This window comes from Mus musculus, chromosome 17, assembly GCF_000001635.26.
Source record: "Mus musculus strain C57BL/6J chromosome 17, GRCm38.p6 C57BL/6J".
In the NCBI taxonomy this organism is placed as follows: Eukaryota; Metazoa; Chordata; class Mammalia; order Rodentia; family Muridae; genus Mus; species Mus musculus.
In genome coordinates this window covers 53,415,270-53,442,555 of record NC_000083.6, presented here as the reverse complement: position 1 = coordinate 53,442,555, position 27,286 = coordinate 53,415,270, and the positions used below count along the sequence as shown (strand labels likewise).

Here is a 27,286-nt window from a genome sequence, read left to right as displayed (position 1 = left end):
GGGTGGCAGAAGCAGGAGGAACTTTGAGTTCAAGGCCAGCATGAGCTACATACTGAGTTCCTGGACATCCAGAATGACACAGTAAGATAATAAACAGACAAGCAAACAAGCAGACGAAGCTCAGAAATGTGTTGCTTTAAATAGTACATCAGGGTCAATGTTCAGTGGCAGCAAGATCAGTAAAGTCTTTAAAATGTACTTACTGATGAAATGATAGATACTTCTTGAATAAATATAAACTATATAGATAGTATTCAGAAAGATTTGTCATAGTTTCTAATTTTTTTTTCCTTTTCTTTTTTGAGACAGAGGTTCCCATGTGGTTCAAGCCATCCCCAAACTCACTGTATACTTGGCATTAAATCCTCTTGCCTCAGCCTCCCAAATACTGAGATTACAGGTGTATACCACCATGCCTGGTTTATGTATGTACTTTAGTGTACAATACATATGTATATATACTTCTATATATTCCCACTTAATTTGTTTTGTCCCATGGAATATTTTGTAATATTTTCCATATTATTATCTACATCAGATTTTCCATTATTTTTATTGAAAGGATTTTTTTCATACAGTGTATTCTGATCACAGTTTCTGCTCCCCCAGATCATCCCCATCATCTCGCCCATCAAACGCTGAGCCTTATTTATCTATATATTTAGAAATCAGGCAAATAAAAAACCAAAATCCAGAATAAAAGAAAAAAATAAGGAAAAGGCAAAAGAAACACACAAGTGTGCATGTGCATGTGTGTGCGACACATGCCCCATAAAAACAGAAAAATTTAAACCATAAATTACAAGCACATGACATTAAGATAAAAAATACTCAAACAAGCCCATGCAAGACAAAAGGTCTACAAAAATACTGTAAGTTTGTTTTGTTTTGACCATCTTCTACTGGGCCTGCTTTTAAGTGTGGTCTACATACCTAGTAAGACTCCACTGGAGAAAGCTATTTTTTCCCTTTGCAAGTGGTTGTCAATTGGAGATAATTTCTTGGTTAGGGATGAGAACTCATGTCCACTTCCAACTCTTAGCCCCGGGACTGATGTAGTTTGAACCTGTACGGGCTTTGTGCATGATGCCCCAGTCTCTGTGAGTTTGCATGTCCATCGGTCCTGTTTTGCCTAGAAGAAGACACTGTCATCCACCCCCTCAGACTCTAATGATCTTTCACCCTCCTCTTCTACATAGATCCAGGAGCCCTGAAGAGAAGGGTTTGATGAAGACATCCCACTTAGGTCTGTGTTCCAAAGTCTCTCACTCTCTGTCCATTTGTGGGTCTTTATATTAGTTCCCATCGACTGAAGAGGGTGCCCGATGATGACTGAATGAGACATTGATCTATGGATATAGCACAATGCCATTGGGGGCTATTTTATTGCTTTATTTCTTTGGCAGAACAATAATGTTTGGTTTTACCCTACGCCCATGGCCTTCCTAGTCTCATGTTCTTGGCCACTTGTGCAGTGTCAGGTACTGGTTCTATCTCATGGAGTGGGCCTTTCATCCTCTCAGATGCTGGTGGGTAACTACCACAAGTATTAATGCCACCATTGCACTGGGGTATTATGTGTGCAAGGCAGCACTGTAAATCTCAAGGTTTGTAGCTCGGTTGCTGTTCACCTTTGTCTTTTGGTAGCATGCAGAGTGCCTTCCGGTACTGTGAACACTGGCTAGTAGGGGTAGAGGCTCTTGGTAACCACTAGCTCTACTTCTCAGTGTTCAGTGAGTTGTGTATATTTTCTCTTCGGCAATTGGGCTTTACTGTCAATCTGTGGAGAGCAATCACTAACCTTGGCAATAGCCTGGGTTGTTTTAGGGGTTTCCTTGGGGTCTCTTTGGACAAAAACACAATTAGATGTAACCCATCACTGGAATTGAGGGTTTCATTTAGTGACAAGAGATGTCCAGTTGAGGCTCTGTCTTCCCTGTTATTTGGTGATACCATTTAGATTTCTTTCATATATGTATGTATTTTAAGAAGCTTCTACTGTGTTAGATTTTTATATGGTCCCTCAAATGTCCCTTAATGTCAGTTGTCCATCCCTTACCCTTTTCTCCGTGCCTCCATTTAATTCTCTCATTCAGATCCCCTCTAATCTACCCATAAGTATGTATTCTATTTCCCTGTCCTTGGAAGATCCTCTTCTTCCTCAATTCCTTAGTCTATATTGAACTTCAGTAATTGTATGGACAGTAACTTGACTATTGAAGTCTTAACATCTCAATCTATAAAAGGTGGCTACAGATGATATTTGTCTTTTTGGGTCTATGTTACCTCACCTAGGATGACTTTTTCTAACTCCACCCATGCATTCAAGAATTTCAGCCGGGCGTGGTGGCACATGCCTTTAATCCCAGCACTCGGGAGGCAGAGGCAGGCGGATTTCTAAATTCAAGGCCAGCCTGGTCTACAAAGTGAGTTCTAGGACAGCCAGGGCTACACAGAGAAACCCTGTCTCGAAAAACCAAAACCAACAAACCAACCAACCAACTAACCAACCAACCAACCAACCAACCAACCAACCAAACAAACAAACAAACAAAACAAACAAAAAAAAAGAATTTCATGATTTCATATATTTTTAAATTTTTATTAGATATTTTCTTTTTTTAATTGGGTATCTATTTCATTTACATTTCCAATGCTATCCCAAAAGTTCCCCACACACTCCCCCACCCACTCCCCCACCCACCCACTCCCACTTCTTGGCCCTGGTGTTCCCCTGTACTGAGGCATATAAAGTTTGCAAGACCAAAGGGCGCCTCTTCCCAATGATGGCCAACTAGGCCCTCTTCTGCTACATATGCAACTAGAGACACGAGCTCTGGGGGTACTGATTAGTTCATATTGTTGTTCCACCTATAGGGTTGCAGACCCCTTCAGCTCCTTGAAGACCTTATCTAGCTCTTCCATTGGGGGCCCTGTGTTCCATGCTGTAGATGACTGTGAGCATCTACTTCTGTATTTGCCAGGCACTGGCATAGCCTCACAAGAGACAGATATATCAGGATCCTTTCAGCAAAATCTTGCTGGCATATGCAATAGTGTCTGCATTTGGTGGCTGATTCTGGGATGGATCCCCAGGTGAGGCAGTCTCTAGATGTTCCATCCTTTCGTCTGATTTCATATTTTTAACTGCTGAGTAATATTCCATTGTGTACATGCATCTTATTTTCTTGATCTACTCATCCATTGATGGACATCTAGTCTGTTTCCAGTTACTGGGTATTATAAATAGAGCAGCAATGAACATGGACTAGCACATATCTTTGAAGCAGGATATGGAATCCTTTGGATATATGCCCAAGAGGTGTACTATTTCATGCTTCCTAAAGAATTTCCACATTGATTTTCATAATGACTGTACAAGTTTGCACCCCCAACAACAATGGATGAGTGTTTCCCTTTCCCCACATCCATACCTCTTTCCCCACAAATGATAACTGCATAAATTATCATTTATTTTATTGATCTTGGCCATTTGACTGGTATAAGATGGAATTTCAAAGTTGTTTTGATTTGCATTTCCCTGATGGCTAAGGTTATTGAACATTTCTTTGTTTCTTGACCATTTGTGTTTTATCTTTGATGATGTCCTTACTTCTGTAGTCCAATTTTTAATTGGGTTGTTTCCTTGATGTCCAGGTTTTTTTTTTTCTTTTAGTTCTTTATTCATTTTAGGTATTGGCTCACTATCTGATGATGTACTTGGTAAAGATCTTTCCTCTTGTGTAGCCTGTTCCTTTGTCTGAATGATAAAGTCCTTTGCCATAGAGAAGAGTCCCAATTTCATAAGGTCCTATTTATTAATTGTTGTTTTTAGTGCCTGTGCTATTGGTGTTCTGTTCAGGAAGTCTTTTCCTGTGCCAATGAGTTCAGGACAATTTCTCACTTTCTCTTCTATCCAATAAGGGTATGTGGCCTTATATTCAGGTCCTTGATTGATTTGGAGTCGAGTATTGTATGATATACATACATATGTATGAAACTTTTTGCATTTTACTACATGGCAGCCATCCAGTTTGCCCAGCATTATTTGTCTTTTTTTCTGGCTTCTTTATTATAACTATCAGGTGTCCAAATGTATATGGGATGACATCTGGGTGTCCAATTCAATTCCATTGACCATCGTGTCTGTTTTTATACCAGGACCATGCTAATTTTTATTTCTATAGCTCTGTAATACAACTTGAGATTGGGGGTGGTAATACCTTGTATAGTTCTTTTATTATTTTGATGGGCATTGCATTGAATCTGTACATTGCTTTTGGTAAGATGGCTGTTTCACTATATTAGTTCTACTGATGCATAAGCCACCTTTTGGTGTCTTATTCAATTTCTTTTCTTAATGTCTTAAATTTTTTATTGCATCTTTTACTTTCTTGGTTAAAGCAAGGTGTGTGTCTGTGTGTGTCTGTGTGCGTGCATACATGTGTGAATGTGTGTAAGGTGTTGTTTTCCTGACTTCTTTCTCAGTCTGTTTTGGGTAAATAGGAAGGTCACTGATTTTTCTTTTTGTGTGTGTGTTAACTTTGTATCTTACTACATTGCCAAAAGTGTTTATCATTTGTAGAAGTTTCCTGGTGGAGATTTTAGGGTCTTTTATTCATAAAATCATATTATCTGCAAATAATGCTACTTCTCCATTTCTTCTAAGTTTTCTAGCCTTTTGGAATATAAATTTCTGAAGCATACTAAGATACTTTTTCTAACTTGTACTATATTTAAATGTGCCTACAATAAACTGCCCAGTGTCAGACTGTCAAAGTTTGAACCAGCACTGACTACTGAGGCATTGTGAACCAGATCTCCTTGCCTCATGTGGACAGTCATTCTGTCAGCTCTGGTAGTCACAGATGGTCTCCTCTCCAGTTATTTTTTTAATATTGATTTTTTTTGTATCATTCAGCTTTCTTGAATTCATTTATTAATCTTATCAGTTTTGGGTGATGTCAATGGTTGTTTTGTTTTGCTTAGAGTTTTTTCCTGAAACTTCGTCTCACTATGTGGCTCAGGCAGGCCTGGAACTCCCCATCCTCCTCTCAGCTTCCCATATACTGAGATTACAGACATAAACCACCACATCTTACAAACATGAACACAAGGAGCTCTGTATGTAACATTCTGTGGTGTCCCAGCATGTGCAGGGAAGGGCTTTTGCCATCTGTAGCTGCGTATGAACAGCTGCCTGCATGGGTATGTTCCAGCCTTTGCCCCACGAGTTCTGTGCCAATGAGAAAACAGTGTGCTTTCCCTAAAATAAACTTTTCTCTCTCTCTCTCTGTGTGGCTTAACTCAGAAGTCTTCTTCCATGCTCCTACCACCCACAGGAGAAGCAAAGAATCGAAAATATAACCCGGCAAGCTTCCATAGGTTTAACTTGTATGGAATCCCAACACCTCACTTTAATGATGGGCGCACCATGGCTAAAGCTTTACATTGGCTCCATGAACTACAAATGTAAGTGTGATGAAACCTGGCCTAGAAGTAAGTCTTAGAGATTTAGCTTTTGAACTTAAGTAACTACCTACTTAAAATTCATTTGGAAGAGATACTAAATATGTTGACATGGTTTAATATAACAATAATAGAAAAAATACATCATGCAATGTCTTCACTTTCAACAGGCATTCTTTTTGGCTACCCCAGAGGTTTGTGCTGTTCTTTAAGTTACTTCATGAATCGGTATTATCTATCTATCTATCTATCTATCTATCTATCTATCTATCTATCTATCTATCTATTTATTTATTTTGGTGACAGGATCTCACTCTGAAGTCTATAGTAGCCTAGAATTTGTGTCAATTTGCCACTGCCTCCCAATGTTGGAATTACAGGATTTTATTTACTTTTTGATGTTGCTTTAGGTATTATTTTCATTTTTAAGTGTATGTTTGTGTGTGTGTTTGTATGTGTGCATGTGTGCACATCTCACATACTGAAACATCATCTTCTAGAGCTAGAGTTACAGGTGAGCCACCATATGGGTATGAGGACTCCAAGTCAGGTCCTCTGCAATGGCCATCTTTCCAGCTTCTGTGGTTTTATAGACGTGGTCTTAGCATGATAACCTTGCTGGCCCAGAGCACACTATATATCAAGGCTGGCCACAAACTTGTGGCCAACCTCCTGGCTACCTTGTAAGTGCTGGGATTATAAATATGAGCTGCCATGCCTGGACCATTATTAAGCTCTAATAATTACTTGCAGATTTTGATCTTTTCTTTAGAGAGAGAGAGAGAGAGAGAGAGAGATATTGAGTGTGTGATGTGTTTTTATATGATGTAGCTGGCCTCAGACTTGCTGTTTAGCTTAGGCTGAGCACTTATCTCATGCTTTTCTTAGCAGCCTAAGTTCTGGGGAAAACTGGACTCATTCTATATATAACTTATTCCTTGGAATTTTAAAATGAGGTCCTGAGTTTTTCACCTATGTTATTTTTTATTCTAAGCCAACACACGAATAATGATTATTCTGCAGATATAAAGTTTCCTGGCTCTGAAGATGTACCATGGTGCTAACGCAATTGCCTAGCTATGCCAAAGGCCCTGAGTTTGATTGGGAGTAACACTCTCTCTCTCCTTCTCTCTCTCTCTCTCTCTCTCTCTCTCTCTCTCTCACACACACACACACATACACATTTATATAGGCCCAACATTCAACTAATAAGTATCCTTAGAAGTTCAGAGTTAGTCTGTGTGTGATGAGTCATATCTGTAAACTAGCAGCCCGAGGTAGAAGGATGATAGTGAATTGGCATGCCAGTCTGGGTTATAGTGGGATTCTCCTCCTCCTAAAGGGAGAATTTCTTATCCTCCTTGATCTCTTGTTAACTTGACACACAAATACACCACTGTGAAGCCACAACCTTTCCCTTCTTGTTCATCTCCAAAATCATTTATTAGTATAGACATTACAATATAGGAGTTACAGAGACAAAGTTTGGAGCTGTGACAAAAGGATGGACCATCTAGAGACTGCCATATCCAGGGATCCATCCCACAATCAGCTTCCAAACGCTGACACCGTTGCATACACTAACAAGATTTTGCTGAAAGGACCCAGATATAGCTATCTCTTGTGAGACTATGCCGGGGCCTAGCAAACACATAAGTGGATGCTCACAGTCAGCTATTGGATGGATCACAGGGCTCCCAATGGAGGAGCTAGAGAAAAAAGTACCCAAGGAGCTAAAGGGATCTGCAACCCTATAGGTGGAACAACATTATGAACTAACTAGTACCCCGGAGCTCTTGCCTCTAGCTGCATATGTATCAAAAGATGGCCTAGTCGGCCATCACTGGAAAGAGAGGCCCATTGGACTTGCAAACTTTATATGCCCCAGTACAGGGGAATGCCAGGGCCAAAAAGTGGGAGTGGGTGGGTAGGGGAATGGGGGGGGGAGGGTATGGGGGACTTTTGGGATAGCATTGGAAATGTAAATGAGGAAAATACCTAATAAAAATATTTTAAAAAAGAATTAAAAAAACATTTTACAAACCTAAAAAGTCTTAAAAATTCAAACACTTTAAAAATTCAGTCTCTTAAAAAAGTGCAAAGTCTATTCTAAAATCAAAAGTCTCTCAATTTTGGGCTCATATAAAAACAAACAAACAAACAAACAACTAAAATAAATACCTTCTTATTTCATGGGGGATGAAGCAGTGCACAATCACAATCAGGTCAAAGTAAATCCAAACTCCAATCACATAAACTACTCAGGGTCCAGTATCTGGGATGCATACACGATCTTCTGGGTTCCTTCAAGGGGCTTAGGCTACTTGTCCAGCTCCACTCTCTGCATCACATACTGTTTGTCTTCTCAGCTCTGGCTGACTCCTCTCCACAGCTGCTGCTGTTCTTGGTGGTTGTCCCTTGGTATTAGCATCTCAGAATACTGCTTTTTTTTTTTTTTTTGTTGTTGTTGTTTGTTTCTTCTGCAACTGGGCTTCACATTCACTAGTAGCTTTTCTTGTGCTCTCTTCATGGTGCAAGACCTCAAACTTCTCCATAACCTTCACAATGGCCTCGCCTCTCCTCACAATGCAGAGCCTCAGTTCCTCTCCATGACCCCTTCATACCTTCAAAACCAGTACCTCTGTCCTGGTGGCAGCCCATGTTAAAGGACATAGAAGAAGGAAACTGCTTTTTTGCCTGCTTGCTCTCACTCTTGCTAGCAAGATCATCTACTTGGTTGCTGCTGCATTCCTTCACTGCTATTAAAACCAGTTTCTATGGGATTCCAACATAGATTGAAGATCTGCATCTCTCTAGGAATCCTCCAGGACTCCAGCTCCAGGCTGGGACTGCTGAGCAGCTGTCTGATTCTCAGTTTTCAAAGCACAATACAGGCACTGTTTGCCCATCCAGACTACATCCTGTAAACCAATCTAATAACATCCCTAGAAATACTACCTGGGAGACTCTTAAACATAACAAACTTTGGCTGCCAGCATAAGGTGCAACCTTGGCTGCCTCTGGAGCCCAGCTTCTATGTGCTGACTCTGAGGAAGCGTTTCCCAGAAGATTTCACTACAGTGATGCTGGTTTCCTAGTTACCACCAAATTTTCAGCTCCAGCCGACCAGCATCAATGGTCCCAGCAAAGCAAAGTTTTTACTTCAGTGGCTCTGCTATCTTGTTAAACATAGCTTGTTCTTCAGTCCCAGCTAACGAGAAGCACAGATTCTTGATTTAAAATGGCAAATGATCCTCATAGGGTCGTTTAAGGACTCTTAAAATTTCCCTCTGAAACTTCACAAGCCAGACCTTCGTCATCTGCATTGCTCTTAATATCATTATATTCCAAACTTCCAGCAGAACAAATCATCAAGGTTTGAACACTCAACAATATTTCTAGCCCAAAGTACCAACTATTCCCCAAATCCCCAAATACCCCCACATGTCTTTCACAGCAACACTCCACTTCTGGTATCAATTTTGTCCTAGCTAGGGCTTCTTATGAAATACCATGACCAAAAGCTCCTTAGGGAGAAAAGGTTTATTTGGCTTACATACCCAGAGCCACAGTTCACTTGAGGAAAGCGGAGGAACTCAATCTGGGCAAAACCTGGAGGCAGAAGCCGGTGGAGAATCCATGGAGAAGTGCTGCTTAATTTTCTGCTCCCTCTGGCTTGGTCAGCCTGGTTTCTTATAGAACCACCAACCCTGGAATAGTCCCACCTACAGTGGGCTTGGCCTACTCCAATAAATCACTAATTAAGAAAGAGCCCTATAGGCTTGTCTACAACCAGATATTATGGAAATGCCTTCTTAATTGAGACTTCCCCCTGAGATGACTGTAGCTTGTGTCAAGTCGACATAACGTTATTCACCACACTCCTTTGTGTTAGGGTTCTCTGTAGGATTTTATATGGGTGTTATTAGATTGGTTTATAGCATGTAGTCTGGGTAGGCAAACAGTGCCTGTATTATGCTTGGAAAACTAAGAGACAGCTGCTCAGCAATCCTAACCTGGAGCTGAAGTCCTGGAGAATTCCTGGAGAGATGCTGATCTGCCTCTGTCTCCCAAGTGCTGGGATTAAAGGCATGCACCCCCACTGCCCCGCAGAAATTGTTCGTTTGTTTGTTTGTTTGTTTGTTCGAGACAGGGTTTCTCTGTATAGCCCTGGTTGTCCTGGAACTCACTCTGTAGACCAGGCTGGCCTCGAACTCAGAAATCCGCCTGCCTCTGCCTCCCAAGTACTGGGATTAAAGGCGTGCGCCACCACGCCTGGCTAGAAATTGTTTTTAATAGCAGTGAAGGAGTGCAACGGCAACCAAGTAGATGATCTTGCTAGCAAGAGTGAGGGCAAGTAGGCAAAAATCAGTTTTCTTCTTCCATGTCCTTTTACATGGCCTGCCACCAGAAGGTTGGCCTAGATTTAGAGTAGGTCTTTGTGCTTCAAATAATCTGATTAAAAAAAAAAGAATATTCTTCACAGGATTGTCAGCAGTTTGCCTTGTAGTAGATTCTAGACTCAGCTAAACTGACAAACGAGATTAGCCATCATACTCTCCTATCCAAAAAAATAAAAAATAAAAGTAAAAGGAGAAGGAAGAAGAGGAGATGGTAGATGAGGAGGAGAAGAAAAGAGGCGAGAGGAAGAAGAAGAAAAAGTTGTTGATCAGAGGAAGACTGTTGCAGGTAGTTTTAATAATGAACCACGCTAAATTCAAATTCAGCTAGGCAACAGCGTTGGTGGTCTCACTCACCTCAGTTGCCAGCCCCAAGTGGCAGTTTTGCCCTGCTGCCAAGCTGCTCCGGTCAACCCCCCCCCCTGCTCCCAAGGGTTCTCTCTCTCTCTCTCTCTCTCTCTCTCTCTCTCTCTCTCTCTCCACTTGCTAAGCTGACTGAACCAGTCTTTCCTAGAGCATTCACCCCCTGTGGCTGGCCTGCAGAAAGCTAGCTACCACTCACTCAGATCCCTTTAGCCCCATGAAGTGAAAACACTAGAGACTTATAAACTAGCAGCCAGATTTATTTTTTTTTCAGTTTTTTTTTTTAATTAGGTATTTTCCTCATTTACATTTTCAATGCTATCCCAAAGGTCCCCCATACTCACCCCCCCCAATCCCCTACCCACCCACTCCCCCTTTTTGGCCCTGGCATTCCCCTGTACTGGGGCATATAAAGTTTGCAAGTCCAATGGGCCTCTCTTTGCAGTGATGGCCGACTAGGCCATCTTTTGATACATATGCAGCTAAAGACAAGAGCTCCCGGGTACTGGTTAGTTCATATTGTTGTTCCACCTATAGGGTTGCAGTTCCCTTTAGCTCCTTGGGTAATTTCTCTAGCTCCTCCATTAGGGGCCGTGTGACCCATCCAATAGCTGACTGTGATCATCCACTTCGGTGTTTGCTAGGCCCCGGCATAGTCTCACAAGAGAGAGCTATAACTGGGTCCTTTCAGCGAAATCTTGCTAGTGTATGCAATGGTGTCAGCATTTGGAAGCTGATTATGGGATGGATCCCTGCATATGGCAGTCACTAGATGGTCCATCCTTTCGTCACAGCTCCAAATTTTGTCTCTGTAACTCCTTCTATGGGTGTTTTGTTCCCATTTCTAAGAAAGGGTAAAGTGTCCACACTTTGGTCTTCGTTCTTCTTGAATTTCATACGTTTGGCAAGTTGTATCTTATATCTTGGGTATCCTAAGTTTCTGGGCTATTATCCACTTATCAGTGAGTACATATTGTGGAGTTCCTTTGTGATTGGGTTACTTCACTCAGGATGATACCCTCCAGGTCCATCCATTTGCCTAGGAATTTCATAAATTCATTTTTTTTAAATAGCTGAGTAGTATTCTATTGTGTAAATGTACCACATTTTCTGTATCCATTCCTCTGTTGAGGGGCATCTGGGTTCTTTCCAGCTTCTGGCTTTTATAAACAAGGAACAGCCAGATTTATAATGGTAGATCTCCAACCCCAAAATGCCTGTGCAAAGAACACAAAACTCAATTGATACAAACACAAGTTGCACACTTAGATTGGGCAAATGTACCCTACAACTGCTCTATTGCCCATCTGTGAAATCCCTAGCTACTTGCGGCTCCTCCAGGCCATGTCGTTCTGGTTCATTTTCATCTCCTCCTCCTTCCATATCTCCTCTCCCTCTGTCCTCTAAAACATTCCCCTCTCTAAAACATTCAGCTCCGCCTTTCCCTTCCACTGCCCAATCCCAGGCTCTAGCCTTATCTGACCAATTAAGATTTCACCTGACCTCACCTGAGAACCTGCCTCTGGAGGGAGCGGAAAATACAAACAGCAATCCATAACAGAAGACTGGAAGCTGAAGAGGAAAGGCATGCAGAAGAGAAGATGGTCTGAAGAGGGATGTAGGCAGAGGCAGGAGGGAGGAGGCTTTACCCAAGGACACCCAGCAATACCAGCAGCCAACGAGCACAGGGAAAAGCAAAAAATGGTTTCTCCTTTGGAGGAAATGGGAGTGTGCCATGCCCTGCTCCCAAGTTCCACAGCTGCCGGCAGAGCTCTATAGGAAGGCAGTATACTTGGCTTGCTTTTGAGTGTGTCAGGGCTTTACTCTGCTTTCGGCCCTCTTCAGGGAGCATGAGGCTTTCTAGGTTTCCATAGCCCTAAACCACTTGCATTCCCATAGGCGTCCAACTGCCTACATGCCAGGCTGTGTGTCTGCCTCACTGCTGTGGTGCTGAGTCGCTGCTGGCAAGCTGCTTGGGGGAGGCAAAACACTGTCCGTAATAAGGATCCCAGGGCTTGAGAGATGGCTCAGTGGTTAAGAGCACTGACTGCTCTTCCAAAGGTCCTGAGTTCAAATCCCAGCAACCACATGGTGGCTCACAACCATCTGTAATGGGATCCGATGCCCTCTTCTGGTGTGTCTGAAGACAGCAACAGTGTGCCTACATATAATAAATAAATAAATAAATAAATAAATAAATGAATAAATCCTTAAAAAAAAAAAAGAATCCCAGTTTATGTTTCCCCAAGTGAGAAACAGTGAACTCTGAGAGAGATGCTGTGGTTCCCAGTCACCAGTGTATCCGCTTGCTACAAGCTTATTGCTGGGAGTTAAAAAAATCAGTTGAGAGTCCTTGCATCCCCTCAGGGCATCTTCTCACTGGGAAGATGGGGAAGTCTGAAACCAGGATGGGGCAGAGTCCAGTCTAGTTCCAAGACAGTGCTCAGAATAAGGAGGGGCTGGAAGAGAGAAGGCCTTCTCTAGGAGATGTAGGCCAAGCTCTTGACAAGAAAGCCCTTCCTGAACCCCACAGCCATCCTTAATGAAGGAGATGGTCATTGTTTCTTCAAACTGTTTTATTTGATGGCAAATGTGAATGCATACACCTTACTCAGGGTGAACCAGGGATTAAATATCTTTTGCTGGAAGAAATGCCCAAGAAGGAAAGCTCATTGGCTGAACACTTGGGGCCCTTCTAGATACCTCATTAGCAGGGAGAACTCCAGGTTTTTATTGCCATGTGACTGGTTGTCACAGTCCTCTCAGTGTGGTGCCATGATTAGGTATTCCAGATTAGGTAGTTTGGCAGGGAGCTGGCCTCATCAGTTCTGTGATTCCCTGGGGGGTCTGAGTCTGCATAACTTTACCAGTTCTTCTGCCTGGTGGCATGGTCCACTTGCCCCATATCTACCTTTCTGCCAGTGTTGTTCCTGAAATAACGACAGTTCTTAGCTACAAAGGAAAAGTCTGAAACATTCTCTTTATTTTTAATTCAATCCTATCTTGAACATCATGGGATAGGAATACTTAAGTTCACAGAAAAAGACTTTGAAGCCAGTCATTTGCCTAAGGTCTTGTAGGCCAGAACCTTGGCAGGTTGGCTACAGTAGCTATCCCCTACCCCTGCATGGGCCTAGGGACTCTCATCAAATCTCTATCTGGGAACTGAATCTGGGTCCTCTGCAAGAGCAACAAATGCTCTTACCCACAGAGCCATCTCTCCAGCCCCGCTTTCCATAATTTTAAACATTGTGGGGTTGGCTCCTTATTAGTGATTCTTAAATGGAGACAAAAGCACATAAGCATGTTGGGAATGGGAGGGATGTACTCAGACACTTATCATCCCGAGAGATTCTTTTCTGAGTGGAGCTGGTGTTCTTGACATTGCCATAGAAAAGAATTTCAGTATGACTAGGTGTGAGAAGCAGAATTTGAGTTCATTGCAAGAAATTAAAACATTTAAAAAATTGTGGTATTTGTGTGTGTTGTCTGTGGGGTGTGTGTATGTGTGCATGCATGCATATATGTATTATAGGTGTGTAAGGCTGTCCAGGTACAAATGGAGGTCAGAGGAGGATATTGTCAGGTATTGTTCTCCATCACTTTTCCTTTACTCTTGGGAGACAGCGTCTTTCACTGAAATGGAAAGTCACCACGTTTGGCAGACTAGTAGGCCAAATGGGGCCTATCTCCCCATCCTGCCCAGTGTTCATGGAAGGCATTCATGGCCAGACCAAGCCTTTTCTTATTTGGATGTTGAGAATTTGAAGCCAGATCTCCATGCTTTTTATCCTCTGAGATATTTTTGTAATCCCTAAGAAGATATTTTATAAATATAAACATGGGTTATTAGAAAAAAAGAGGCTCATAGGAAGGAAAGGAAGGTCAATATACATCCAAGTGTGGGTGTGGCCTTGTAAAGAAAGAATCTGGCCTATGTGTCTTAATAATATTTGTATATGTGACTTGGGTAGATTCTGAAGTTCTACCTGGAAGGGTTGCTAAGGGACTGTGTTTCTCTCTCTCCCCTTTCCTCCAAGTAAAAGGATCATGGAACCATGGGGAGCAATGAATAGGACAACAGCAGATAAGTAAAAGCACAGGTCACAAAGGGTGTTCAAGAAGAAAGTGTGTGTGTGTGTGTGAGAGAGAGAGAGAGAGAGATGTGCAGGTAGCCTATGGCAAGCTTGATCCCAAGATATATTTTCATGTAAACATTTATAGTTTTCTTAGAAATTCCAAGACATTCTTTGAAATCATCAGTTTATAACTGGGATAGGAGAAAGGTCTTAAGAGGGGCTTATTATTTATTTTAACACTCTAAGTAAGATAGGTGTAAGGCCGTATACAGTTAGACCTTGAGTGTGATTTCCTATTACTTTAACATTCTTCTTTGAGACATCTCTATTTAAAAGGAACTGGGGTGCTATGTAGTCAAGATTCACAGCACATGCTACTAATTGTGCTGGAACGCTCCATTCCTAGCCAGGGAAAGACTTCACAACCTGACTGTGGAGTGGCAAGCAGCCTTCCCCATAACATATATTCCACATTCCTCATTTTTCTGTCCTGCCTGAAAATATCTTTATATTTTTAAAATTCATATTGCCAAAGTGTTTTCTTTAGCTTGCCCTCCCTTCTCCCATCTTTGTGCTGTGTTCTAGGCAAGTGTTTATTCCCTTAGCTATATTTCCAGACTGTCAGGTCCAAAAGAAACTCTGGATAAGTGTCTAACTGAGGTGCCTGTTATCATGCCAAAGAGACTTCAGGCCTCTAGGCACACTTGGTACCCTCGGCTCCTCTTAACTCTTCTCACCCAGCCCCAATTCTAAACTTCTACAGCTCATGGGCTTCCCTTACCTCAGCTTTTGCTTCTTACATAACCTTGACATTTTGGCCATGTGCTCTCTTGACCTCCTCTCTTTTGGTCTCTTTAGCCTGAACTCTCTTCTCTCCCTCTCTCCTCCCATGTACTGGTTTAGTCTGTGGTTCACGTTTAGTCCACTACTCTCTCTCCCTGCTGTGGACTCTTCCAGATGCCTCTGGCTATACTCTCCCTCATATCTACAATAAAAACGTTCTGCTCAGCCATACCTTAGATTGGTCATACCCCCACTTTATACACAGACCATGCTATATTATCTACCAAAAGAATTTCCATTATAATGCATGTGACAGAAGCATCAATATGTGCAATATTAAATATGGAATGTCTTTTGAGACTTGTTCACTGAGGGTGCAGTTATACCATGATCCTTTTCATTGTGTTTATATTTTGCAGCCAGTGACATTTTAATAATAAAGATACCTGTCAATTTCTCATTTTCTAGGGAAAGAGGAGCGAAAATTGTATCCAAAAGAGTTGATGACTTCAAAGAGAAATTTCAACACAAACTTGGAAAAGTTTTAGACCCGTGAGTTTGAGCCTGAGGCCTTGCCAACTCTCTTGCTTCCATCTGTGTCGTCTGGGTAGGCTTTGTGGCACACACCTGCAATCTTAGTCCTGGGAAGCAGAAGCAGGAGAGTCAGGAGCTCAACATCTCACCCCTATCTATAGTATTGAAATGGAGGCCAATCTGGGCTAAATTGAAAAACCAAATGTTGGGTTGTGTCTTACCAAATTGTTTTTATCAAATAAGAAAATAATTCCTCTGTAGTTCATCAATGGAGTACTTTCACTGCCTACAGCATTTAGGCTTCCTGGAAACCAGTGGACTTGTGTGCATCTGGAGAAGGGGTGGGGAGGGGAGAATTCTGTATAAAGCTTTATTGCTGGGATATCAGAAAAAATTAGTTTGCTTTGAATTCTCTCTCTCTCTCTCTCTCTCTCTCTCTCTCTCTCTCTCTCTCTCTCTCTCGTGGTCTGCATGGAAAACCGTCAGTCACTGTTAATGCAAGTGGACACCAGACTCTTGTGATTATCTTACCTTTGATTTTCCTACTGTGTCTGTAGGAGAGTCTGTGGGTTGTAAAGGACCTAAGGCAAACAACTGTCAGCTTTGGGTGGTCAGGACTTTTTAACTAAAGCTTGTTTTCTCCTATAGCATTGCAGAAACTATGAATGTTCCCCCAGGTCACACATTTGGAAGTTGCCTCCATCCTGAGGAATATGGTAAGTATGGGAGTTTTCTTCAACAAATAAACACATCCCCATGAAAGGAGTGACTTTCTTAGACAAGCCCACACCCAGGCGCTAGGTGTGACTTTCTTTCTGAGAGTCTCTCTTTCCTCTTAACCACCACCATGTTTTAGCCTGTATTAGAATATATGAATTAATCCTGCCCCTAAAATCCCCTTGGATAGCTGTAGGTGCTAGGCTCTTGTTACTTCCCAACTTGCTGCCCCTGGAAACATACTCTTATTTCTGCTGAAAAACATCTCCAGAACGTTATGCTCTTATGTTCACCGTAGATATAGACACATGTGTACACATCAATATATGAATCTTCTCTAGTGCTGGGGATTGAACTTTGAGCCTTGTGTATTCTAGGCACAGCACTGTACCACTAAGCTATGTTACCAGTACCTTGAAGCTTTAGATGTTAAAGATTAAAGCTTTATAACATTAGTGATACATAAGAAAGAATTCTTTTCATATTATGTTTGAACTAATACAGTTTGAAGGCTTTATAATTAATACTTTAAATTGACTTTTATTTAGAAAATAAATCTAAATGTACTAACTCTGAGATAAGGCAGTCTTTAATTTGATTTGAATGCAACACTTATGTCACGCTATGGCAGATCCTTGGTGCTTCTTAAAAATGCAAAATCTGGACTAGCAAAATAACTCAGTGTCAAACCCGAAAACCTGAATTTGGTACCTGAGACTCAGATAGAGGAAGAATCGAGCCAACTCCCAAGAGTTGTTCTTTGATCTTCCCATGAGTGCTATGGTGCACTTGGGAGTGTGTGTGAATACTCATGCTTTGTGCACATGTCCGCTATGCTGCTCCCCATACACAAATAAGTAAGTATATGTACATGTGTGTGCAGGTATCCCCAGAGGTCAGAGGAATGAGTCATAGTGGGTTGTGAGCCATCTGATGCAGGTGCTGGGAATTGATATAAATATTACATATTTATACCATATTACTATCAATAATATTAATATGACAATAGTATACATTAAGTTATATATTTATATATAATATATAAGTTTAACTATAATATATTGTATATAAAATATTAGATATATTAAATTATATCTATAATAATAAATATTGTATATAAAATAAAATATTAGAATAAATAAGAAAATGTTTAAATATTTTAATATTACACTAAATAATTTAATTAAATTATTAAATTAAAGTATTACACATAAATAAAAAAAACACAGATTTTTTTAGGTCACATAACATGTTTACAGAATCAGAAAGTGTTTTATTGTTTGTTTTTGAGGCAGTATTGCAGGCTAGTCTTGAACTCTTTACGTTTTACCTAGACTTCCCAGGCCAGGACTACAGGGAGGCAACACCATGCACAGCAACGTATTTGGTTAACCATGGGACCCAGCTTTAAACACATTTCAACTGGAATGTATCCTACTTAGGCATAATGGTTCATTCTCTGACCCCATCATCTGAGAGACTGAGACAGGATGATGGCTTCAGGCTTGAGAGTATCCTGGGCAATAGAGTGAAAGACCATGTCTTAAAAAATGTTTTTGGTTATTGTTATTTTTTTTCTTATAGTACTGGGGATTGAACTCAGGGCTTTGCACAATGTGAACAAGTGATCTACCACTAAACTATATTCTTAGCCAAGAGAGATCTTGTTTCAAAAATGACACACACACTCAAAACATACACACACACACACACACACACACAAACACAAACACACAGAGAGAGAGAGAGAGAGAGATCATAATCACTCACAACATACACAGACATACAGAGAGAGAGAGAGAGAGAGAGAGAGAGAGAGAGAGAATCATAATCCCTCTGTTGTACCGCCACATAATTAAGAGCCACTCTCATCAGCCAGTCAGCAAAACATCAGCCAATCCATAGATGGCAGAAGACTTGTATGAGGAAGTCTTCTAGCTTGCTCTTAAATTAAAAACAAATAAACAAATAAATAGTTTCTCATGGGTGACCTCCAACTTGCTATATCCCCAAGACAGGCCTTGAACTCCTGACTCTCCTGCTACCCCCATCCACATACTGAGATTACAGAGTTGTGCCAACATGCTGAGCTTTTGTTTTGTTTCAGTTCTATTTCACTGAGTAGCCCAGGCTGACCTCGGCTATATATTAGTTTGCTTTCTATTGCTATGATAAACACCGCGACCGGGAAAAAGGAATTTGGGAAAGACTGCTGTGGAAAGTTGAATGTCTGTGGAAAGCCAGGGCAGGAACTCAGGTCAAGAACCTGGAAAGAAACTGAACCACAGCCCACAGAGGAATACTTCTTAGTGCCTCACTCCCCAAGGCTTGCTCAGCCTGCTTTCTTATACAGAACAAGACCACCTACCCAGAGGTGGTACCACCTGTAGTGGCCTGGGCCCTCCCACATCAATCATCAATCAAAAAAATATCCCACAGACTTGCCTTCAGGTCAATCTACTGGAGACATGTTTTCAGGATTTTTGTTCTTTCAGAGAACTCTAGCTTGTGCCAAGTTGACAAAACATTACCCAGAACAAGGTAGGCGTGGGCTTCACACTTGGCCAAGGCAGTCTTTGTTTTATAAATCATAAAGAACAGAAAGGGCTGGAGTAGAGCTTAGAGGTAGAGCACTTGCTTAGCATGCTTGTGGCTAGGTGGAGTCCTCAACACTGTAAAAATAAAAATAAATGACATACTTCAAAAGGAAACAAATATATTAATTAGTATATTGGATTGCATTGGATTGCTTTTCTTTCTTTCTTTTCTTTTGAGATAGGGTCTTATAGAACTCAGGCTAACTTGAAACTCATATGTAGCCTACCTTGGCCTTGAACTAATGATCTCCCTCATTCAGCCTTGTCTGTAGTGGGATTACATGCGTGATCCACAATGCCTAGTAGATTTTCCATGAGCAGAGCCACAGGAGTGGGGAGATGGCTCTGGAGTAAGGATACTTGCTATGTAAGCCTGAGTGTCTGACTTTGAATCCCTTGCACCTGTGTAGCCAGCCAGGAATGATGCACGTGTTTGTAACGCCAGCATTAGGGGTCGGAGACCTGTAGGTCCTAGGCGCTTTACTGATATCTGTCCTGATAACGTGAGCTGCCTGCCTCCCGAGAGACCTTGGCTTCAGGCAAGAGATGGAAAATGGTAGAAGAAGACACCTGAAGTTCTCCAGCCTCTTGCATGCATTTGCATGGATGTACACACCCATGTATGTACTATACCCTCATAAGAACAAATAAACATACAAACAGAACAAACAAACAAACAAACAAACCAGAAACAGTAACTTGTATTAATTTTTAATAAATCCTGACATGGGGTTGCTTCCCATATCAGTGGTTTATGTTCCCATGTGTAGGAAAGACACACACACACACACACACACACACACACACACACACATCCTTTATATTTTAATATGCCTTAAGTAGCACAAGAGCTGGGCATCTGTCTAACCTCCCTGCTGCTAGAATCCACCTCCCACAGGTAATTCCAGTTTACTACTGTCTATGTTCCATCTTGGCTGCTCTGGACCCAGTTGAGCAGCACTCTGGGCCTCATCCTCTTGGACCCCTTACATGACGATTCTGCTTCTCTTTCCTGCCCACACTTCAGGCACAGCATCTCTCCCCTCTCCTCTTCTCCACATTCTCCTAAGGCATGGGAGATCTCCTCCTCCAATCTTCCTCAAGGTCCCAAGTCCAGAAAACCTAAAAACCCCTCCTCTCTCTTCTCCCCAGTTACTGGCTGTGACATCTTTATTTACCTAATCAGAATTAAGTGGAGGTAGGTTCCCAGACACATTGTGCATACCCTCTCGTGCAAACTAATTTGGGGGACACAGAATTAGAATACAAGTAGCTACAGAACTTTTTAAAAGAGTCAATTGCTTTATTCGCCGTTTTCTACAGAGAAACATTCTGCATAATAGTATCACTGGGTGAGCATGTTGTCCACACTGGTAATCCCAGCATTTAGGAGATTGAAAAGATTACCATGAGTTCAATGAGGCCAGCCTGGGCTACATGAGACCTTGTAGTGGGGAGCATCAGATATAATTGTTTTGTTTGTTCATTCCTAGAGGTTGCTAGGTCTCTCTGCCTCTGTCTCTCTCTTAAAACTCCATGGCCATATTTCAAATTCACATACAAGACTCCCTTTTTCTTCAATAGGAGCTGGCGATCTCATCCATTATAGAAGCCCAGATGAATATCTTCGTGGGAAGGACCACCAGAGAGCCGTGGTTGCAGCTGCTCGCCACCACTTGAAGAAATTTAATCACCAGAACTTTGACACTTTGCAGGTGGCTTTCAGGCACTATGACAAGGCCAGTAGTCTCACAGAGCAAGGGGATTGTGATGCACAGAGGAATCTCAGCAGACTGGTGCAGATGTGGGGGGAGGGTGGTTCAGCAAACTATGGGTCATACGCAGCTCATTACATGTCTTTTAAAGTGATGTTTCCTTGAAACACAGCCATGACTGAGAGGTTTGAAGCATGGTCAGTGACTACACATAAGCAGAACTGATGAAATCTCAGTGTTCTGAGAGCAAGAGCAAGTGTAGCTCTCTGGATCTCTGGGGAACAGTGGACATTCTTATACCTAAGAATACATTGTACCTTCAGTGAATTCATTCATAGAATGCTATTGCCTTGGAGAGTGGGGGCTAGTATCTATCTAAAAGGTGCAAAATCAGTTGGTACCTATCTATCTATCTATCTATCTATCTATCTATCTATCTATCTATCTATCTATTTAGAGATAGGGTCTTTTGTAGTCTAGGCAGGCTCCCCACCCACTGCGTAGCACTTTCTGTCCTTTGCTTCTTCCTCTCAAATGCCAGGATTAAAGGCCTGTGCCACATATCTTGGTTCTTGGAATCTAGCCACTGGCTTTGTGTGTACTACCCAAACATCGTGTCAATTGAACTGCACCTCTAGGCCAAGCTCAATTAATTTTTAAACTACTGTAAATATAATTTATTCATTTAGTTTTGGTGTTGGGGATTGAACCCAGGAATTTATACATGATGTCCTCTGAGCTGCACCCCCATTTCTTTCTTTCTTTTTTTTTGTTGTTGTTGTTTTTTTTTTTTTTTTTTTTTGAGACAGGGTTTCTCTGTGTAGTCCTGGCTGTCCTGGAACTCACTCTGTAGTACAGGCTGACCTTGAACTCAGAAATCCACCTGCCTCTGCCTCTGCCTCCCAAGTGCTGGGATTAAAGGCATGTGCCATCACTGCCTAGCACACCCCCAGTTCCTTGAATGTGCAATTTTTGCCCTCCTCTCTAGGAAGCTCAGAGCCCATTGAATAATTTCAGTGTCGACTTCTTGAGCATTTAAATTTTTTCCATTATTACTTTGCTTTGATTTTCCTCTACTCCCTTTTATGCCTCAGTGTACCTGGTTTTCTAGGCAGTTTAGAAACCATTTAAAGTGTATTTAAAATGATGGTTATTCTTGTAGGATCCAGGGATTGAACTCAGGCACCAGGTCTGGCAAGAGAGTTCCTTTACTCACAGAGCTCTTTGGATAGACCTACCAACCATTTTAGAGTGAATTTAATATCAATACATGCTCAGAATGTGTGCGGATACAGAGTATGATAGTCATTTTAAATTATGAATTTAGCTTTTATTCAAAATTAAACAAGCAAAAATTTAAAGAGTATTTATATACATTATCAAGATAAAAAGAAGTTAATAGAGATAGTCACAAGTTTGCAATAGATACAGAAGAATCTAGGGAAGAATTACAGAAGAATATAAACCATTACAGAAGAATTACAGAAGAATATAAATCATGGTACAGCTTAGTTTTCTGAGATATGAATAAGGTCAAACTAAGATTTGTATCAAGACCACAAGGGAAAAAAAATAAACCTTAAAGGCCTTTAGAAAACCTTAAAAATCTTAGTTGTACATTAATCTTCTCTTCTCCAGATACTTAATGTACTATGTAATTTCCTAAGTACATATATCTTGTCAAGCTATAAGATATCGAGTGTGTGTGTGTGAGAGAGAAAGAGCGAGAGTGAGTGAGAGAGAGAGAGACCTTCACTGCACCTCTCAGATTGACATTGAATTCTGAGTCTTCCTACCTCCCAAGCAGGTGGCAACACATCTGCCTTGCACCTGTCTCTCTTCCTCTCTCTTTCTACCCCTTTTTCCTCTCTCTTCCCTTTCTTCCCACCCTCTCAGTACTGACTCTACTACCGAGCTCCACCCAGAAACCACCATCTTTAGGTGAGAGGAAGAGAAAGAGAAAGAGAAAAAAAAGAGAATAATTTAAAAATGAGAAAAAAGAAATATTCCCACCTTCAATCCTGTATTGAACATGATGTTTGAAAAGTTATTACCTCACCCTTTTTATTTTAAAAATTAATTTAAAATGTCTATGACTTACTTGCTAAGTTATTTAAGAACAACTGCCTTAGTTTTAGGCATGGGAATTGTGTTAAGTGTGTGCTAATGGGTAAAAACACTTCTCATTATCAAAAAAGCATATCACTTAAGTTTGTATTAATTCTAGGCATACACGTTGAACACGAATCATAGTATTCCATGGCTGAGGCAGGAGAATCAAGGTTTTGAGGGCTGTTTAGGGCTGTCCCTGACTCTCCTTAAGGAAGTTATGATGACTACATAGAAGACAACAAATATCTATAAGCCACCACTGCTCAGCGGCATTTCCCCCCCAAAAGCATTTAAAAAAATGGAGGTAGAAGTGAGTCAAGATAGCAGCCCACACCTCTAATCCCAGGACTGGGTAGGCAGGCACAGGCAGATCTCAGGTGAGTTTGAGGTCAGGCTGTCTATATAGCAAGTCCCAGGACAGCTAGGGCAACTTAGACCGTGTCTCAGACAAACACAAGAACAGACAGACAGAAAAGGGTGAGGGGAAGAAAAGAAAATGTAAGTGGGGCTGGAAAGATTGCTCTGTGGTTTTTATAGAAGACCTGACTTCACTTTCCAGGACCTGCAATAGGTGCCTCACAATTACTTTGTACCTCCAGCTCCAGGGCATCAATCTGATGCCGTGTTCTTGGCTCACTGAGCACCTGCATCCAACTTGCACATTCCCTCACATGGGCACATATACATCCTTTAAATTAAAAAAAGGAGAAAACATACTTGATGATTTGGTTTTTAATGAAACTACTGGGTAGCTGTAGTTAACTTCAGTCTCTGCTCTACACTTTGTCTCTGTAACTCCTTCCATGGGTATTTTGTTCCCCATTCTAAGAAGGATTGAAATATCCATACTTTGGTCTTCCTTCTTCTTGAATTTCATGTGTTTTGCAAATTGTATCTTGGGTATTCTAAGTTTCAGGGCTCATATCCACTTATCAGTGAGTGCATATCATGTGTGTTCTTTTGTGATTGAGTTACCTCACTCAGGATGATATCCTCCAGATCCATCTATTTGTCTAAGAATTTCATAAATCCATTGTTTTTAATAGCTGAGTAGTACCCCATTGTGTAAATGTACCATGTTTTCTGTATCCATTCCTCTGTTGAGGGACATCTGGGTTCTTTCCAGCTTCTGGCTACTATAAATAAGGCTGCTATGAACATAGTGGAACATGTGTCCTTATTACTTGTTGAAGCATCTTCTGGATATATGCCCAGGAGTGGTATTGCTGGTTCTTCCAGTAGTACTATGTCCAATTTTCTGAGGAACGGCCAAACTGATTTCCAGAGTGGTTGTACCAGCTTGCAATCCCACCAACAATGGAGGAGTGTTCCTCTTTCTCCACATCCTCGCCAGCATCTGCTGTCACCTGAATTTTTGATCTTAGCCATACTGACTGGTGTGAGGTGGAATCTCAGGGTTGTTTTGATTTGCATTTCCCTGATGACTAATAGAACCCAGGACTACCAGCTCACGGATGGCACCACCCACAATGGGCCCTCCCACCCTTGATTACTAGTTGAGAAAATGTCTCATAGCTGGATCTCATGGAGGCATTTCCTCAACTGAAGCTCCTTTCTCTGTGATAACTCCAGCTTGTGTCAAATTGACACACAAAAACAGCCAGTACAATGGGATTACATTTAACACAGGTTACCCTTGGATTATGAGTCTTCTGTTTCTACTTCCCAAATTGAAATTGCAGGCATGTACTATTATACTAGACTTGAATCTGTTGTAATTATTTAATGTTCTTATGGTAGTATTGGGATGAAACTCAGGTGTCATACCTATTAGACAAGTTCTTAGCCAAAAACCTATACTCCGGCTCTATTTCAGTCCGTTCTAAACAGCTCATGAACATGAATAACAGAATCTGCTGTCCTGGCTAGTCTTATTTTAACTTGACACAAGCTAGAAATATCTGAGAGATGGGAACCTCAATTGAGAAAATGCCTCCATAAGATATAGGACATTTCCTTAATTAGCAATTGATGTGGAAGGGCCCCGCCCATTGTGGCTGGTACCATGGTGGGCCGGTGGTCCTGGGTCCTATAAGAAAGCAGGCTGACTTATTTATAATAGCCAGAAGCTGGAAAGAACCCAGATGACCCTCAACAGAGGAATGGATACAGAAAATGTGGTACATTTACACAATGGAGTACTACTCAGCTATTAAAAAGAATGAATTTATGAAATTCCTAGGCAAATGGATGGACCTGGAGGGCATCATCCTGAGTGAGGTAACCCAATCACAAAGGAACTCACACAATATGTACTCACTGATAAGTGGATATTAGCCCAGAAACTCAGGATACCCAAGATATAAGATACAATTTGCTAAACGCATGAAACTCAAGAATAACGAAGACCAAAGTGTGGACACTTTGCCCCTTCTTAGAAATGGGAACAAAACACCCATGGAAGGAGTTACAGAGACAAAATTTGGAGCTGTGACGAAATGATGGACCATTTAGTGATTGCCATATCCAGGGATCCATCCCATAATCAGCTTCCAAACGCTGACACCATTGCATACACTAACAAGATTTTGCTGAAATGACCCAGATATAGCTGTCTCTTGTGAGACTATGCCGGGACTTAGCAAACACAGAAGTGGATGCTCACAGTCAGCTATTGGATGGGTCACATGGCCCCCAATGGAGGAGCTAGAGAAAGTACCCAAGGAGCTAAAGGGAACTGCAACCCTATAGGTGGAACAACAATATGAACTAACCAGTACCCCGGAGCTCTTGTCTCTAGCTGCATATGTATCAAAAGATGTCCTAGCTGGCCATCACTGCAAAGAGAGGCCCATTGGACTTGCAAGCTTTATATGCCCCAGTACAGGGGAACGCCAGGGCCAAAGAGGGGGAGTGGGTGGGTAAGGGATTGTGGAGGTGGGTATGGGGGACTTTTGGGATAGCATTGGAAATGTAAATGAGGAAAATACTTAATTAAAAAAAAAATAAAAGAAAGAAAGCAGGCTGAGCAAGGCATGGGAACAAGCCAGTAAGCGCACCCCTCAGTGGCCTCTGCATCAGCTTCAAGAAGGTTCCTGACCTTGAGTTACTGTCCTAACTTTCTTTAAAGTTGAACAGTCATATGGAAGCGTAAGCCAGATTAACCCTTTCCTCTTCAAGTTGCCTTTTGGTCATGGTCTTTCGTCTTATCAGTGGAAACCCTAACTATGGCTTCTGCTAGGATGCATAGTCCTTTGCTTTTTAAAAGTTCACATTGAATGCAGTTGTAAGAAATACAGTCCTCTTAATAGTTGCTGATTATCCATGTAAGCCACCAGGCAAGCTCCTTATGATGAAATCACATCACTGCACATTGTTTAATGCTGATGTATCTTTTTTTTTTTTTTAAAGATTTATTTATTTATTATATGTAAGTACACTGTAGCTGTCTTCAGACACACCAGAAGAGGGAGTCAGATCTTGTTACGGATGGTTGTGAGCCACCATGTGGTTGCTGGGATTTGAACTCAGGACCTTCGGAAGAGCAGTCGGGTGCTCTTACCTGCTGAGCCATCTCACCAGCCCTGATGTATCTTTTAAACCATCACCTTTTAATCTGTACAGTGTAGTGTTTGCCATCCCTAAGGGACATTTTACTGAGAAGGCAGTGGATCTAGTGCAGTGGAATCCAAAGCTGTTTAATGCCCAGATTCAGTTTCATAGAAAAAGAATTAAAACAAATCAAACAAACTGTGGTTTCCTAAATGAATATTCTTAGCTTATAAGATTAATTCTATTACTCCTTGAGTGCCTGTTGTCCATTAAGCATCCTTTTGGATAATGTGTAGACTTTTCTGTTTAGGAAACTTAGAATCTGGAGATGATAACAGTAAATTTGAATGACAGCATTACGCTACAACTGGCTTGAGAGAGTGTACTAGTAAAATTGCAACCCTGGTGATATCACCTCGGTGGCTTCAAAATAGCCCCACTGAAGAAAAGAGAATAGCATCTGTTACAAATCAGGCTTCCCCAGGAGTGTGACCATATGTACCGAAGTCTCAACATTTGGGAGCCAGAGGCAGGAAGATTCATGTTAGAGGGTAGCCTGGGTGAGACCCTGTCTAGAAAACCACGACCCAAAGAACAGCAAATGGGCGAAACAACAGTTCCCCTAAAAAATGATATCAGGACTTCTTTATACTACACCTTCTGGAGAGCCATTCGTTGAATAACATAGCACAGCACTGGGTAGGACAGATGAGAGCTCAGAGGGACTCACAGTTGTGACTGGTGATTTTGGCTATTAGCTATTATTGTCCCTGTAATTCATGAAGCCAGTTCTAAGCCATGCTCCCTGACAGCCTCCTACCCCATGATTGGCTTTCCTTGGACTTTGAGTGGCATGATGGTTATTTGGAGTTTAAAGAAAAAGTAGAGACAAGCCTTGTATTAGGCAGAAAAGTTGTCGTTATTGACAGCATCTATTTCAGCTTTCTGGACTTTCTGATTCTGCCATAGCTTCCACATTGTTTTCCTGGCACGGTATCAGGTTT

At 41.5% G+C, this 27,286-nt stretch overlaps 1 protein-coding gene across 7 annotated transcripts in view; it reads left to right on the top strand.

The window, feature by feature from the left end:
* Efhb (EF hand domain family, member B) overlaps positions 1 to 27,286 on the top strand; it is a 65,291-nt gene that overhangs the window by 20,779 nt on the left and 17,226 nt on the right. For 3 of the 7 annotated variants that reach the window (XM_011246352.2, XM_017317378.2, XM_011246351.2), the window contains exons 3-6: positions 5,312 to 5,472; positions 15,563 to 15,646; positions 16,277 to 16,344; positions 20,527 to 20,681. In XM_011246352.2, the coding sequence (XP_011244654.1) occupies positions 5,312 to 5,472; positions 15,563 to 15,646; positions 16,277 to 16,344; positions 20,527 to 20,681 (468 nt within the window). The remainder of the gene's footprint in view (positions 1 to 5,311; positions 5,473 to 15,562; positions 15,647 to 16,276; positions 16,345 to 20,526; positions 20,682 to 27,286) is intronic. The other 4 variants (XR_003952101.1, XM_006523983.3, XM_017317379.1 and 1 more) reach the window with 2 other exon arrangements.